The sequence below is a fragment of the Protopterus annectens genome, chromosome 3.part1, assembly GCF_019279795.1.
Source record: "Protopterus annectens isolate FY-2018-M chromosome 3.part1, PAN1.0, whole genome shotgun sequence".
Lineage (NCBI taxonomy): Eukaryota > Metazoa > Chordata > Ceratodontiformes > Protopteridae > Protopterus > Protopterus annectens.
In genome coordinates this window covers 1729844963-1729862444 of record NC_056732.1, presented here as the reverse complement: position 1 = coordinate 1729862444, position 17482 = coordinate 1729844963, and the positions used below count along the sequence as shown (strand labels likewise).

General features: G+C 40.0%; 1 protein-coding gene across 1 annotated transcript in view; it reads right to left on the bottom strand.

Annotated features, from left to right (window-relative positions):
- Positions 1–17163, bottom strand: part of LOC122798644 (zinc finger protein 615-like) — a 184815-nt gene extending 167652 nt beyond the window's left edge. The window contains exon 1 of the mRNA XM_044067730.1: positions 16978–17163. Coding sequence (XP_043923665.1) covers positions 16978–16989 — 12 coding nt within the window. The 5' untranslated portion in view covers positions 16990–17163. The remainder of the gene's footprint in view (positions 1–16977) is intronic.
- Positions 17164–17482: the final 319 nt, after the last annotated feature.

The following is a 17482-nucleotide window of genomic DNA, read 5'->3' as shown; positions in this document are numbered from 1 at the left end:
GCCTGACCAAAATGCTCTCTCTTTCTACTGTGTACATTAAGCTGATGAGATAGGACAGGAAGGAGTGTTCAAAATCAAAGAAACAAGGGGGTAGTCCTGCCCAAATAATCTCACTGCACTATGTTGAGTGATCAACTGACATTGTACTGGGAGCAGTGACCAAGATCAGATTTACAGCAGGGCCGGGCAAATTCAAAGCCACAAAGTTTAAGACAACTACAACAATTGGGAGGGATGGTGGGGAGCAAACACAGTGCAGACAACAAAGGACAGAAACAACACAGCAATTATATAAATAATAAAGCAAATATATAAATGCAGCACAATGCAAATTGAGTATGCAAAAAGTGTACTCATCAGTTTGGAATATCAGATGGGAATAGATTCCAACTCTGCACACAGCCAGGAGAAGTTAGATCTATCGGCTCTGGACAAATTCACAGAAATGCTGTTTGTATTGGAAGTACAACACAGAAAATACACCTCGTGCAATGATTAACAACTAAGATGGGCTGGCTCAACAACCCCCCCACCTGAAACTAGCTTCCGACATATGCCCCTCATATATATATCTCGAACTAAATGAGTCACTGCCTCAGATTTCAGCAATAACTGACTACCTACATATATACATAATAATAGGGATATTCCACTGCCACTGCTATCTATACTACTTTTCAGTCTCTGTCGGTGCATCAGGTTTTTGCAGTAATCCTCTAACTATGTTCCCCTTTAGTCTGTGTTGGGTAAGGGGTGCGCACCTTTACATGACGATGAGCTACAGTAACTGTCACATCATGTACTACACAGAAGTCCCAGATAATTCAGTTATCAGTGCAGGCCTCACAGAACTGTGTCCACATCTACTTAATATGGGTTATATACAAGTCTCCACACATGACATGGTCTGAGGGAGTGGGACTGTCACATCATGTACTACAAGTCCCAGAGAATTCATTTAGCAGTGCAGGCCTCACAGAACTGTGTCCACATCTACTTTACATGGGTTACATACAAGTCTCCAGACAGGGAATGGTCTGAGGGAGTGGGACTGTCACATCATGTACTACACAGAAGTCCCAGAGAATTCAGTTACCAGGGCAGGCCTCACAGAACTGTGTCCACATCTACTTAATATGGGTTATATACAAGTCTCCAGACATGACATGGTCTGAGGGAGTGGGACTGTCACATCATGTACTACACAGAAGTCCCAGAGAATTCAGTTAGCAGTGCAGGCCTCACAGAACTGTGTCCACATCTACTTAATATGGGTTATATACAAGTCCCCAGACATGACATGGTCTGAGGGAGTGGGACTGTCACATCATGTACTACACGGAAGTCCCAGAGAATTCAGTTAGCAATGCAGGCCTCACGGAACTGTGTCCACATCTACTTAATATGGGTTATATACAAGTCTCCAGACATGACATGGTCTTAGGGAGTGGGACTGTCACATCATGTACTACACAGAAGTCCCAGAGAATTCAGTTAGCAGTGCAGGCCTCACAGAACTGTGTCCACATCTACTTAATATGGGTTATATACAAGTCCCCAGACATGACATGGTCTGAGGGAGTGGGACTGTCACATCATGTACTATACAGACGTCCCAGAGAATTCAGTTAGAAGTGCAAAGGCCTCACAGAACTGTGTCCACATCTACTTAATATGGGTTACATACACGTCCCCAGACAGGCCATGGTCTGAGGGAGTGGGACTGTCACATCATGTACTACACAGAAGTCCCAGAGAATTCAGTTCGCAGTGCAGGCCTCACAGAACTGTGTCCACATCTACTTAATATGGGTTATATACAAGTCCCCAGACATGACATGGTCTGAGGGAGTGGGACTGTCACATCATGTACTACACAGAAGTCCCGGAGAATTCAGTTACCAGGGCAGGCCTCACAGAACTGTGTCCACATCTACTTGATATGGGTTATATACAAGTCTCCAGACATGACATGGTCTGAGGGAGTGGGACTGTCACATCATGTACTACACAGAAGTCCCAGAGAATTCAGTTCGCAGTGCAGGCCTCACAGAACTGTGTCCACATCTACTTAATATGGGTTATATACAAGTCCCCAGACATGACATGGTCTGAGGGAGTGGGACTGTCATATCATGTACTACACAGAAGTCCCAGAGAATTCAGTTAGCAGTGCAGGCCTCACAGAACTGTGTCCACATCTACTTAATATGGGTTATATACAAGTCTGGAGACATGACATGGTCTGAGGGAGTGGGACTGTCACATCATGTACTACACAGAAGTCCCAGAGAATTCAGTTAGCAGTGCAGGCCTCACAGAACTGTGTCCACATCTACTTAATATGGGTTATATACAAGTCTCCAGACATGACATGGTCTGAGGGAGTGGGACTGTCACATCATGTACTACACAGAAGTCCCAGAGAATTCAGTTAGCAGTGCAAAGGCCTCACAGAACTGTGTCCACATCTACTGAATATGGGTTATATACAAGTCTCCAGACATGACATGGTCTGAGGGAGTGGGACTGTCACATCAAGTACTACACAGAAGTCCCAGAGAATTCAGTTAGCAGGGCAGGCCTCACAGAACTGTGTCCACATCTACTTAATATGGATTATATACAAGTCCCCAGACATGACATGGTCTGAGGGAGTGGGACTGTCACATCATGTACTACACAGAAGTCCCAGAGAATTCAGTTAGCAGGGCAGGCCTCACAGAACTGTGTCCACATCTACTTAATATGGGTTATATACAAGTCTCCAAACATGACATGGTCTAAGGGAGTGGGACTGTCACATCATGTACTACACAGAAGTCCCAGAGAATTCAGTTAGCCGTGCAGGCCTCACAGAACTGTGTCCACATCTACTTTACATGGGTTATATACAAGTCTCCAGACAGGGCATGGTCTGAGGGAGGGGATAAAAATATCAGCTGGAAGTAAAGAAATGCACCTGCAAAATTGAAGAGATATACTTTTTAACAAGCAATATTGTATTTGGACCTACAGAAATACTAATTCCTAGTGGAAATAGTTCAGCTACAATCCACTGAAAAACGTGTGCATCAGGAAGGGAACTGGTCTAAAAACTAGAACCTTGCATAGAATTTTGACATAGTCCTCACTGCGAATGGATTAGCTGAACAATCTTTACAAACTGGGATGTACACTTTTCTGTATGCCCTTTTTGGGAATGAATCCATAAATATACATAAATCTAACTTCTCTTCTTGAAGAGATATAAAACAAAACAGCAATTCTAAGAGAAAATTTCAGTCATTAGCGTCAACCTAAAAAGAACTTGCTATTTATTGGACATGTGATATTAGAAGAGAAAAGGCCCCTACTGAATCTGCTGATGGATGTGCATGAGCAGAGAAACAAAGCTAAAGAATATGAATCAGATGAGCCACCTGATGGTCTAATAAGCGGAAGGATCATTGGTGGCATAAGAAATGATGAAACAAGGGGCAGAGTATTATTTATTTGTATTTGTTAACCAGGGTAGAACACTGATCCTCAGGGGCACTGTCTGGTATTAAGAAACACAGATATACAAACATTGCACTATTACAGAGCATTCTAGAGCACTACTTTTTTTGATGATTTTAAAACAATAAAATTTGATGTTCAACAAAGATTTTCTGAAAAGGTACCATTCTTTAAAAGCAACATTAATGCTACAGACTCACCCCTTTTAGGCTTAAACATCATTATTAGGAATTACAGCATTAGGATGATTATATTTACTTTTGTTAGCACATACGCGCACACACGCAGGCACACACACACACGCACACACATGCGCACACAATTCTCTCCGGCTCTAAGGTAGCTGTTGCTGGATTGCTGGTATATTATAACACAAAATAAAAACCTTCCAAATATACCACATGCTTGTTCAAAAACGTAAAATGTATCCACTTCTGAAGGAATTTATTTATATGCATCATTCATTGATGGTGCTCTCTTCTGAGCTAAATTAGCCTGGTTCCATGGCTCACATAGAAGACTAAGGTGACTAGGATTCAGTTAGTGGGCTACCACTGGAGAAGCAAGGCAGGGAAGAGGAAGAAGTGAAGGGACACGTCCCACTTGCCTTTCTTGGTGGTGGGAAGGGTTGTGCAAACTAAAGGGTACAGTGACTTGCTGTGATTTACCTGATGAACACTGAGTAAACTATCCCTCATGCTTTACAGAGGTAAGGAAGAGTTGCTTGGAGGGAAAGTCCCTTGTGGACATGAGTGGAATTCTCAGAGGTCAGTGTACACCCATCTCTTCTTTGCTAGCTGCTAAGGAACAGATCTACAAAAACATGTAATGTCATGCAGGGATAAAGTCCTGACTACTGCCCAGCAACTTGGGTTCAATTAACTGCTCGGTTGTTTGAGGTTGGATAAGTAAAATCACAACTTTAAATCATAGGTGCCAAGTTATCTCAGCACAAATGAAAGCGATCCAATTGTGGGTGCCAAGGTTAATCATTTTTTTCTTTATTACACTATTATTTTAAAACAGGTGTGCAGCCAATTAAAAAAAAATCTCCCTTGCTCAGCATATCTGTGAGATAATTATTTGTCTAGTTCAGTAACTGTACCAGCCAAATAATTACCCTGAAGTTTCTGATTACAATCAATGTAAAGTCTAACCTGGAAGTGAGGTTATGCTATTCATTACCAGGACTTCAGATCTCTACTCCCACAAACATAGTGACAGGACATGGGTAGTCAACTCAAGTCTATTACTATACCACCTAATTCATAGATTCATAGGTAGGTACTAGGCTATTGGCCCTAGGGCCTATATAAGCCTAGCCAAAAAAGTACTGTGCCCCTGTCTAGCAGAGCCACAGAAGTGATCCTGGGATGAATTTCCTATTTCCCATCCAATTATCAAGATTTTTCATGAAGAGTGCTAATGAGGAGCTCTGTTTGACATAGATAGGTAGTCTGTTCCAGAGTATGTGAAGTCTCTGGGACAGGAATCTATCCCTCCAGCATGTCTGTTTATTGTGGTGACAAGATTTAGGTCCCTAGAGCATGTAGCTCGGAGTGACTGGGATTTCTTTAAGTGGAGCATGTCCAACAGCTCTGGGTTTGACATAGCTTTGTATGTTAGGCAGAGATCGCCTCTGAGTAGGCAATATGCGACGGAGTAAAGCTGGAGTTTTTTGAGACGGTCTGCGTAGGGCATCTGTTTGAGGCCAGTAATCCTCTTTGTGAGGTATTTCTGTGGCCTTTCCAGTTGTTGTAGATGTCTTGTGAGGTACATACCAAAAGGGTCGTTGTACTCTACAATGGATCTAATGAGTGATGAGTAGAGGGGAACAATGACCTCTTTTTTTCTGGATGAGAAACCTTTTGTAATGAGGTGAGACACGTAGAAGGATTTCCTGACCACTGTGGCGATGTGATTATCAAAGGAAAGACTACTTTCCACTTGTGTCCCAAGGTCTCATCACATTTTCAGCATTAAGTAGACTACCAGCTATGTGGTAGTTCATGGGTACAGAGTTTTTACCAAAGGGGATGATAATACACTTTTTGGCACTGAGCTTCAGGCCATGGCTTTGACACCAGGTATCTGTCTCAGTGAGGCCCTTTTGTAGTATGTCCACATCATTAGGAGTTTTGATTATGGCTCCTAGTTTGCAGTCATCTGCAAACATTGTTAGCCAAAGATCTTCTGTGTTAGCCTGTACTTCAGAGAAGTAGATACCAAACAGGAGAAGACCCAGGACTGAACTCTGTGGTACTCCACTTGTCACTGGTCTGAAGTCGGATTTGGAGTCCGCTACTTTCACAGTGTGGGTTCTGCCCATGAGCCAGTTGGCAACCCATCTTGTGACATAGGGATTTATACTTAGTTTAGTGAGCTTATCTATAATTCCAGAGTGGGGGATGGTGTCGAAAGCCTTGGTGAGATCTAGATAAGCTGTGTGAACCACTTTACCCTCATCTATGGCTTTGGTGACTGCTTCAAAGAAGTCAATCAGGTTTAGGAGACATGATCTGCCTTTTACAAATCCGAACTGGGTAAGGACCAGAGTTTGGAGATTACCAATGCCTTTGTTTACGAGTTCCATGATGATACTTTCCATAGCCTTGCAGACCAGGCTCGTCAGGTTAATGGGGCGGTAGTTCCCAGGGTCCATCGTGGCTACCCCTTTGTGGAGTGGGATAACCGTCACAGTGCGCCATTCAGTGGGCACAAAGCCTGAGGTGAGGCTATGATTGAACATGGTACTTAGGTAGAGTGCTAGTTCATTCTGTAGTTCGTGTAGAACGCATCCTGGGATATTGTCAGGTCCCTTGGATGCTGTGTTCTTGGCTTTGGAGAGTGTTTTTTTTTACCTGTGCAGCCGTGATTACAGGAACGTTGCATTCTTCCGGTATAGAGATAGGCCCTCTAGGGGGTGAGAGGGGGGTAAGGGCCCTCTAGGGGGTGAGAGGGGGGTAAAGTTAGCACTGAACCTATCTGCCAGGATGTTGGCAATATCAGTTGGTTCTGTATATTTAGTGCCATTATGCTGTAACTCAGAGCAGATCTGAATGTTGCCATCGAGATTCTTGACATAGCTATAGAATGCTTTGTGGTTGTCTTTAGAGTCAGTGGTAATTTTGTTTTCATAACTAGCTTTGGAGGATTTTATGAGGGATCTCAGCTTCTTACTGAGGTTGACCAGGGAGTTCCTCCAGTCATGGGATTTTACTCTTTTTTGCAACAGTTTCTTTCTTCTGTTGTACAGTTTGTTTATAGCAGAGGACCACCAGATTGGCTTCCTTTTTTTGGAGAATAGCATCTTGGTTCTATTAGGGATAGCATGATCCACGCACTTGTGTAAGTGCTTATAAAGTGCATTTGTGTAGGATTCAGCAGTCGTACCTCTATTGTCCGTCTGCATGGGTGTCATGAAGTTTGCCACTTCTGTCTTAAGAAGTGTGAAGTTGGCTTTGGAGAAGTTTTTTTATGGTGGTTTCCCTAATTGGGGGTAGGGGCGGGATGTGGATGTCTAGGGTGATTAGCTTGTGGTTGGGTCTGACCAACGAGGGATTGACCTCTGGTGTGGAACATCGGTTGCCCATGTTGGCAATGACCAGGTCTAGGATATTGCTGCCCCTGGTGGGGGTGTGAATAAGTTGATCCAAGGCATTGGAATTTATGAATTCCAGAAAACGTTGAGCAAAAGAGTTGGTACACGAGTAGTTTTCCCAGTTAATGGTAGGGTAGTTGAAATCACCCATTATTAGGGTGTTGGGTTGTACCCTAATACTTTCCAGTGTATCAAGCAATTGGTAGCTGTTAGCAACCAATCTTAATGCTTTCCCAGCAATCTCTGGTCATATTACTTGAAGGAGACTTCAATATTCAGTGATGTTTTTCTTTGGCATGTATGTTTTTTTTTTCCATACTGGTATGAAACAAGATAGATATGTGACCAGTGGCAACAATATTCATTGTCCACAGCACAAAACACTCCTATTTATTTGTCAAACTTACCATCTTCCATGATCAATCTGAGGTTGGGTTGACGACTAGTATGAATTTAAAAATATGTATAGTGGAAGTTTTGTCACCATGTCTGGTTATAACACATGACAGTTAATTCCCAGAAGTGACATCTGTTCAGAATGGCAGTATATAGCACACAAAGCACGTCTGGGATTATCATAGTAACATGATGGCTATTGTGGCTTGGTGGGATGGGAACAGGGTTTTGTGTTATAGAGCTACAAGCTGACATACACTACTGTGATATTTTCCCTGCATTTTACCACAACCTATCAGAGGGGGTACACAGAAGGTGGTTATTTTTGCAGGGTTAAGGAGGCAAGTTATGTGTAAAGTGTGGTATAATTATGTGATGTGGCAAATGTTATGGCAGTGCCTGTGTTTTATGAGCTGTGAGTTAAAATTAATTTCTGAGGTCACAATGTCCTTCCTTTTTTCACAACCACACATCAAACAATTTCATAGAAACTGTCTTAAAAACTGTGTCTTAAAGTAAAGGGTAGCTATGACTCTTGCAGAGCAATCATGGAAATGGCTACTTCAGAGGCATGTACATATGTAGAAAATGCAACAGGTTGAGCTAAATTGCTGTGGTCATCATTTATTTCACTTTCATCACAATCAGACATAAAATGTGAACACATATCGGGAGTTGTTTTTTTTTTCTTTAAGCAGGTGTGAAAAGGCATGAAGTAAATGAATGCATCACTGCTGAATAAAAATGATATGGCTTGTTGAGAGCACAGTGTGTGTATGGCAGCCTCAAGGTGAAATAAGTATTTTTGGTCATTGTGTTTTTCATTTTCCTCTTAATAAGTCATTAGAAGTATACAGAATATGGCAACACCTTGGGAAGAGAAACAATATATGAAAGAAAGACCATTTGTAGCACCCTTTCTGAATGATTACTGATACGGTGTACTGGAAGGAGTATCTGTCAAAGAAAAATGTGACCTCTATATCTGTGTGTCATAGACACAAATGGTTTAGCCTCTCAGAAACCTGGTTCAAAGCTGTAGAGGGGAACATTCTGATGAAACAATATGTGCGTATTTTGTACCACAGTATTAGAATTCCATAAGGTTATCTTGCAAAAACTTGCACAGGGGAACAGACGTATGACCCCATATATAAAGCTAACAAGTCCAGTTTGGAAGTTTAAATGGAATGCAAAAACAAACAACACATAAAGGATACAATGATGGATGGATAGAGGCTACAATGAATTCATTACAAGGAAAAATAATCCATGTATAGTTAGTGAAAAGAGAATATATGAAAAAAAATAAGAGAAGCAACTTAATTGCAGAGGCAACTATTCATTATATATATATTTTTTTTTTTATTGGTCTCCTATTGTCGAAAGTACACTTCGACAAACAGAAGGCCAGGCCCACTTCCGCGAAAGTGCACTACATCGAAAGTGCACTTTCGCGAAAGCTGATTCACTGTATCATGTTACAGTGGGGATAAGGGAATATATCCTTTTCCCCACTGTAGTATAATCTTGGAGTTAGTATATTTAAGTAGGGGGCTGTGCGGGGTGCAGCCCCCCACATGGGGGGGTGCAGGGGCGCTTGTTTACGTGTCGATGAACTAATTTCGATGCATCAACATAGATCCATACACACACACACACATATATATATATATATATATATATATATATATATATATATATATATATATAGGTCTACTTCAATTCACTGAAATCCCATTTCACTGACATTCATTTCACTGAGACCAAATCACCTAAAGTTCAAATTACTGAAAATTAATTTCACTGAATCTCATTTCACTTAAATGTAAGCTATAGACTTGATGTAGCAGTGTGTAGAGTACTGTAAGGCAAGTAAAGGGTATATGCCCTTATACCCACTGTAGTGTGACCTGGAGTTAGTATATATATATATATATATATATATATATATATATATATATATAGTTAGGAGGGGTGTGTAGCCCCCCATTTAGTTTAGTTTTATATTGTCTGGTTTCTGTTAAGAGGATAAATAAGTAGTTTTTAAGTTGTAGAAAGAGGTAGGCTTTAGTTTTGTGAATTTGTTTATTGTTTCCCATTTAGTCTTGTGAAATGTAGCATTGTAAGCTGTCAGTGAAATGAAGTTGTCAGTGTTGTGAACTTCAGGTGATTTGGTCTCAGTGAAATGAATGTCAATGAAATGGGATTTCAATGAAGTAAAGTAGACCCATATATATATATATATATTTTTTTTTATAAAGAGATGTGGATAAAGGAAGTTGGATCCCCTTCAGATGGTCGAACTTTTAAAAGCTTAACTTTCATATGGTCGAGACCATATGACTGAACCTTTAAAAGTTCAAACCATCTGAATGGAAATTTCCATACAGAGCAGAATGGGAAGATTTCCCTCTTCTGCAATGTAGTGCAATCTCTGAGTTTGTATATTTATTGCAAGGGGTGTGGGGGATTTGTCCCTTGCTAAAAACATGTCGTTTTTGTGTTTTATTTTTTGTTATGTTCGATATTTCATATGTTCGATCAAATGGTCTCGGCCATATAGATACAGACAGACACACACACACACACACACACACACACACACACACACACACACACACACCAAAAAAACAAGAGAGATGGCCCATGGCAATTAATTTTAGAAAGTAGAGAATTGTATTGGCAGTTGAAACTTAATGCTTCTGCCTATCCATGTCTCAATGAGTACTGCTCTTAGAAGTGCATTTTAAAGTTAAAAGCACTTCAAAGATGAATAAGTTTTATTTGGGAGGCATTATTTTACAATTGGTGTATATAAACTATACTTGTTTAATATTATAGCTTTATTCATAGTAGTATTGTACAAACAACATATTTTTATATTTTTTTATAAGTATGTCATTATTACTGATGTCATTTCCTGTTGACATTATTGCTGATGTCATTTCCTTTTGGAATATTTTAAATTGAATGGTTAACTGTTGTCCTGTGTCTGAAGAAGTTGGATTACTTGTTCAACGGAAGCGCTTACATAAACTTTTTGGAGATTACCATCAGCCTTGTGTGTTCTTTCATCAGTTCATTGTTTTTTTTATTTGTTTCTTCCTACTACTCCATTACTTCATCTTGCTTTGCTTTTTCCTACTACTTGTTGCCTGTTCTCTAAAGTGTTCAACTGCATCTTTTCTGTTGCATTTATTACTGCTTGTTTATAGCCTGTCTGAATTATGTGTTATTCTTAAGTGTTATTCTAAGCTCTTAGTTTTGGTTTAAGCACTTGGGCTTTAGGTCCACCCCTTAGCTCTCCCTGGTCTTTCTCCCTCAGATTCTGACAAATATGGATGGACAGTTTCTCCTGCCAGCTTGGCTGATATTGGCATCCTGAGACAGTGTAGCAACTGTCTCATGTACACTGACAACCATCTACTACTACCACCTAGGAGCACAGAGTCCAAGCTCTCTCCCTCTCAAAACAGAATATCTGGCACAGAAAAGGTTGTCAACATAATCACTACACCTCAAACACCACCCACACCTACAAACACACCTAAACAAAGGAGACCTCCAAGGCAAAAACACACATGATCTCCACAGACCTCCACACCACATACCATGCATAGTCCACACACCTATGCCTCGCAACCACTTAAGGATTCACCAGGAACCCAACATATTAGTCATAGAAGACTCCACTGTAAGACACACAGATGTGCCTCTCACCAAGCTGGACAAGGAGAAAGTCATGGTCAGTTGGCTGTCAGGTGCCAGAATCTGCCATAATCACACACACACACACACACACACTTATGTCCCTCAACAACAGGTACTGTTATGACTCCGTCATAGTCCATGTTGGCAAGAATGACTCGAGATGTACTGTACCTCTCTGCACTATATAAACAGAGACATGATTGAGCTCACTGGATTATGTGTCCCAGGTAGGTATGTCTCTTGCCTTAAGCAGCATTCTGCCGTCACCCAGAATGATGCTCCAATACAAACAGAAAATAATTGACTTTAATAATTGGCTTAGTTTCCGGTGTAATTCCTGGGGGATGCGATACCTGACAGCCTGGAAAGATATTGACTCACAGACCACGATGCTTTTCCAGAGGTGGCCTGCATCTGTCTCACCTGGGCTTCAGGCTTCTGGCAAAGACTCTTGCCTCCCCTATAGGAAAAGTGATGAGGTTAAAACTACCAACATAAAAATGTCAACAAAACACAAATTAAAGGTCATGCTGCTAAACGCTAGGAGTCTAAACATGAAACTGCACTCATTGCAACCATTCCTAACTCTGGAAAATGCTGACATCTGTGCAGTCACAGAAACCTGGTTCAAAGCTGTAGATAGTACCCCAGCCTTACCTGGTTACTCGTCCTATTATACAATGAGACCCCAAACTGTGGGCAGTAAAGCCAAATGAGGTGGAGTTTCAATAAACATTAAAAACATAAACACCTCTAGGATGGTCAAATAGTATGATGCACAGGAGACACTCCAGGTTAACCACTGACAAGACCCCTATTCAAATTATAGCTAGCTACTGCTCCACAAATCTGCCCAATCCGCTTATTTGGACCTGTTCACATCTATCAAGATTCACCCATTTACCCTGATCCTGGATGACTTCAACTTCCCAAACAACTACTCATGCCAGAATATAAATGCCCAGAGATTCCTTGATTTTTGTCAATGCAAATGCCTTGGGACAGCTAGTCGATACCCCCACAAGGGGTGATAATATCTTGGGCTTGGTATTAACCAACATGAGTAACCACTGCAGCATCCCTATAGTATCATCCACCCTGGTAAGATCCAACCACAAAGCAGTCACTTTTGAAGTCACCATCTCCCCTGACTCCCCTCTAGCTAGAATCAGACATAAAAACTTCTCTAAAGCTGATTACAGCCTCCTGAGGGATGGTATAAACAGCTTCACAACCCCCTCCCCCTCTTTAGGAACTGGCACCAATATCCAAAACTACACCAAAGCACTATACGAGCATTTATATAGATGCATGGAATCAGGAATACCCAGCAGGACCAAGTCATTCTCCGCAAGAAAGAGTAAACCTGTCTGGTGCACATCTGCAATAAATAAACTCTATAACAAAAGGAAAAAATTGCTCAAGTCCAAGAAGGAGCAGATACCCAATTGAAAGCAATGTCTCTTTAGCCTGAGCAAGCAAATAAGAGCACTAGTGAAATCCTCCAAAGCAAACTTATAGAGTCCAAATCGGCCACATCTACTAGAGACAATCATAAGGCCTTCTTCACACATCTGCAACCTCAAAGGAAGCACCCAGATCTGTTCAGAACTGGTGGTCAAAGACACCAGATAAACAAATGCCATAGATATAGCAAACTTGCTGGCTGACAGATTCAGCGAAAACATTTCCAGTCTGTCACCCTTCAGTATGATCCTAAGGCAGGTTTACTAAGAGGAGGAAAGAATGATTTAAGACATGGGAGGAGCGGAAAGATTTCCTGTGGTGATTAATATTACAGAAATGATTGGTTAAAAACATAATGTTCTATAAAGCAAAGAATGCAAGACTGTATGAAATGTAAAGTAGAAGAAAGACGTGACTTTACTGCAGAGGTAACTATTCTTAACAGTGTCCTTAAGTTAAAAATGTTATGCAAAAATTTGATAAGAATGGGAAAAACCTAAGGATATTAACATGCAAAAGATTATATATGGATATTATCTTGACCATAGAAATACAGGAAACGAGAAACAGTATCTATGGTGATAATATACAATGTTTCTGAGACAAAAACAAAGGAAGTTCTGTTCAATGAGATAAGTGGTGAAGCTTAAGTACTGATTATGACAAAAAGAGTGAGGGGCAGAATTTAAGAAATACAAAAATATAATTTTCTTTTTTGCCTCTGAGCATTCTTTTATTTTTTTTTAACTGGAATTATTTATTTAATTTACACTTTGTTAACATGTAATCGTTATATGGTGTAGGTTGTGCTACGTTTATTTATTTGTGTGATTTTAATAATGTATCCCTACTCTTTTTGATATGTATTGAGAGATGTTTTACATCCACATGAGCTTCCACCAGCTTACCCAGATGGGGACCTCAGTTCAATATATTTACATTATGCCTCCACAATACCGCAAAAAATAGTTCTCACTTCCCATACTCAGATCACCATTTCTATACACTTTAACCTCTGCTACATAGTCTGTGTATGAAAATCCTGATATTTGAATGGGGTTTAAATCCCATGATGGCCAATTAATTTAAAAGGAAGTGATGTTAGCAAACAGGTGAAGATTGAATTCTACCTCTGCTACCCAATGTAAAGAAAGATTGTCAGATAGAGTTTGAATCCCACCGCTGTTAAGCAATGTAAATGGCTACAAGGGGTATGGTCTCTCATTTACAGCACCGATGCCAAAGTATAAACACGGCACACAAATAGCTAAATAATTCAGTTACAGTAGACTAGCCGTAAGAGTATGCAGCAAGCAGGTGCTGTTGCCCTGGGAATGAGTCTTCACTGTCCACATCCAAGAAGGGGCTCCACACTGAACCTCACATTAAGCAGTGTCTTTGGCTAGTTCCTCAAATATCCTTCTTAACCGCTCTTTCAAATTTCGAGGCTTTCTAGTGTTCTCTTGCCCACTGTAGATATACTTTAAATAATCTCTTACATTCTCACTTTCTCACCCCAGATTACTCAACTGGGTTCCTCCAGACATTTTTTCCTGGCTATTCTTATATAGAAGAATTACTGAACAGTAAGTTGCAATAGAATAAAGCAGAGACAATTGCATCAGGTAAACTGTTAAGTATTTTTTCTAAAAATGTTCCATCAGCCATAGCTTATATCTTCGCAGACATACATGCATTTTCACATTTGCATATTAATGTGCCTACCTACTTGCTCTGGTCTTCATATATTTTTGAAAAAAATCTAATTGCTCTTTTTATGGCCAATGGCTTCCTGGCAGGAAATAGACCAATATTCTGTGATTATGTTTTCACATTTGAGTCACACATTTCACATCCAAAACTTAATCACTGTGTTGCCCAGCAAATGGAAAGAATTTCACTAGACAAATTCCATATTCATCTTTTTTTCATTTTATCTTCACAGAAAAAATGGGTTGAAGTTTATACATATACTCATGGTGAGGAACACTTACATACTGCAAAAAAATTACTTTTTTAATTTACCTGCTGCAAGTTTTATCACAATTAATTACAGCTCATATTTCTATTACGATATGATCCAGAAAACAGTTGTGGCATACTTACAAATAAATACTACAGTCTGTACCATAATTTGAGCTAAGTAACTATTCCAAATTTTGAAGAAAAGGTACACGCATAACTTGGAAGTTCAGCAAAACATATTAAAATCAGATGATACAGTTTAGGTGTGAATAAGAAAGACCCATACATCAACATGTTTATTGGATTGGGCGGAGTACAGCTGACCTACATGATTTACATTAATGATTTATATCTCTACAATTTTATAGTGTCTAGGTCCCTCTTTAACCCAAAATGTAATGAATATTACATAGTAGTCAGAACTTTTGCTTGTTTTTGTAGCTTTCCAGCAAATGAGAATGTGGTCAGTGTCACAATTTCCACTTAGACATTCATTCTCTAATTACCCACTTAACAGTCAGGGTCATGAGGGCGTTATATTGCAGTGTAGTATCTCCCACTTTAGTTTTCACAACCCTGGATATTCCTGCCTTTAGTTACAGTTAGAACGGAGCATGGACTTGGTGACTCACTGATGCTACTGACACCATCATCATGAGGCAAATATAGTGATGCAAATGTCTCCCTCACACCCTGCTATTACTCCTGTTATAACAGTGTTTTACTGCTTCATAAAACTCATTGTGCAGCTTCTGAATTATCACCAGATTACAGACTGGGAAATATCCTTGTCTGCTACATGTGACTAAAATAAATAGGGCAATTTCCATTAATGTCATCCTGGGGCAAGGCATGAATCATCAGGTTCAGAGGTAGCTCTCATGTTCACCTGCTGAATTTTTGCTGTGTTGTAGCCTGATGAAAACTATTATGAGCTGCATACACATATACATAATTTCTCCTTTATGCATGTTAAACCTACTCTCCCACTTCTTTGAAGCTTTTCTTGGAAATCAGTATAATTTATGAAATGAAGTCTACATTTCAGCTGGCTTTAGCATGTGTGTGGGGCTGCCATCCACCATCTGACCACCTGATTCACTGCAACCTCTACTGGAAAACTTGTTATAACAGCAGCATGTCCTTACATTCACTGCTGCAGTATTCTTAACATCTGGGGGATTCAATGCCATGAGAGCCCATTGTCTGGTCAGTATACCAAACAGAGTGAATACTGCAGCAGTGAAAGCAAGGACATTTACTGTTATGGTAAGATATTACACAATTGTACTAGAATGTCAACGGTAGTGAAAAAAAAATGCAGTCATTTTATTCCTTTTACTTTCTGAGGGCAGTTAGTTAATCATAACAGTAGCTTGACTATAGTTTCCTGTGTTTCTTTTTTTTAATTAATTTGGCATTTCTTTTAATTTTAATAAGGATGACAGCCCCCCCTCCCTCCAAGAATGCTAAAACTAGCAGCATCATGGCAGTATGTTACATTATTTTGCAAGAGCCTTTCCTGCCACTCTATGGGCATAAGGCAGAAAACCTAATTCAAAATGGGGGTGCCAGCATGTTACAAAACAAACACACACACAAAGCTTGTGGGATCATCAGTTTAGCTGTACCACATGTTTGGGAAGAGGAATTAAACCACAGCAGGCACAAACCAACATGGGTACAGGGAGGACCCCAGACAAGAAATGAACTGGACAACCACTACCTGTGAGTAAGCACTCTAAAATATGTGCTACTAAGCTTCCCTACCTTGCTTTTATTTTTTTCTCAAAATTTTATATTTTATTTATTTTATAACAGCATGTGTTTGAAAATAAATATTTATATATTTGCTAATATTTAATACTGAAAATTATAAAACAGGACAGCAAATATGGGCAGCACAGCTGAATTTTAGCTTTATTTTTGTGTTACTCTACAAACTTGTTTTAAACCACAAAGATAATTATTCACAGAAACTCAGTTCCCTGTAGTTCCTGCTGTATTTCACATCTCTTATCCACAAGATCATGATACTGTTTCTAAGCCCACAAATATAAACTACAGAGTGCAGAAACACAAGAATACTGCTGCCCTTTTATGTTTCAGGATTAGAAATACAAAGAACTAACATAACCAATTCCTTTTCTAGCTCACTGAAGATCAGAGTTACTTGGCCACAATTTCATGTTCCCTGTTTTCACCCTGCCTCTGCCCTACAAGACACAGTGCATTGTTTATAAGCTCAAGTCCTGCTGCCTTTCAGAGAATAACAGAATAAAGGACATAAGTACACAGAAAGTTGATTTTCCCATCATGTACAAAGTTCTTACCTCCAACTTCATGATTTCTTGCTTCAGTCTTCAGCCCCACAAGCCACAGTATTCAGGAACTTAAACAACTGCCTTTTGTAAGTGCCAAAACACAAGAAGAATAAACAATCACAAAAATCAATGTACGCTTATGCTCTTCTGTACAGGATCCAAAGCTCATGCAAGTTAAAACTCACTTCCTGTCTGCCTCTGAACTGTGTCTCTTCCCTGTGCTGGTAACCTGATTAATATTCATAATATGTGAAGGTGGTGGGAGGAGTGTTTCTTTAGCTTGTGTGGGAGGATACTTAACACTTAACAGTTTCATCGGTGTGCTTTTATTTACAGCCCAACGCTGACAAGAAGGTGTTATCCCTTCACTGTGAAATATAGTGAAGTAATGCGTATCTGTCCACTTTTCTTCTTTTTCACTTTGTACCTAAGTGGTTCATTCCTTCACATTGCAATCAGACAATAGTGAATTTTCTGGAACAGCAGTTTGGTTGTTTGGGCTGACTGCTGATGG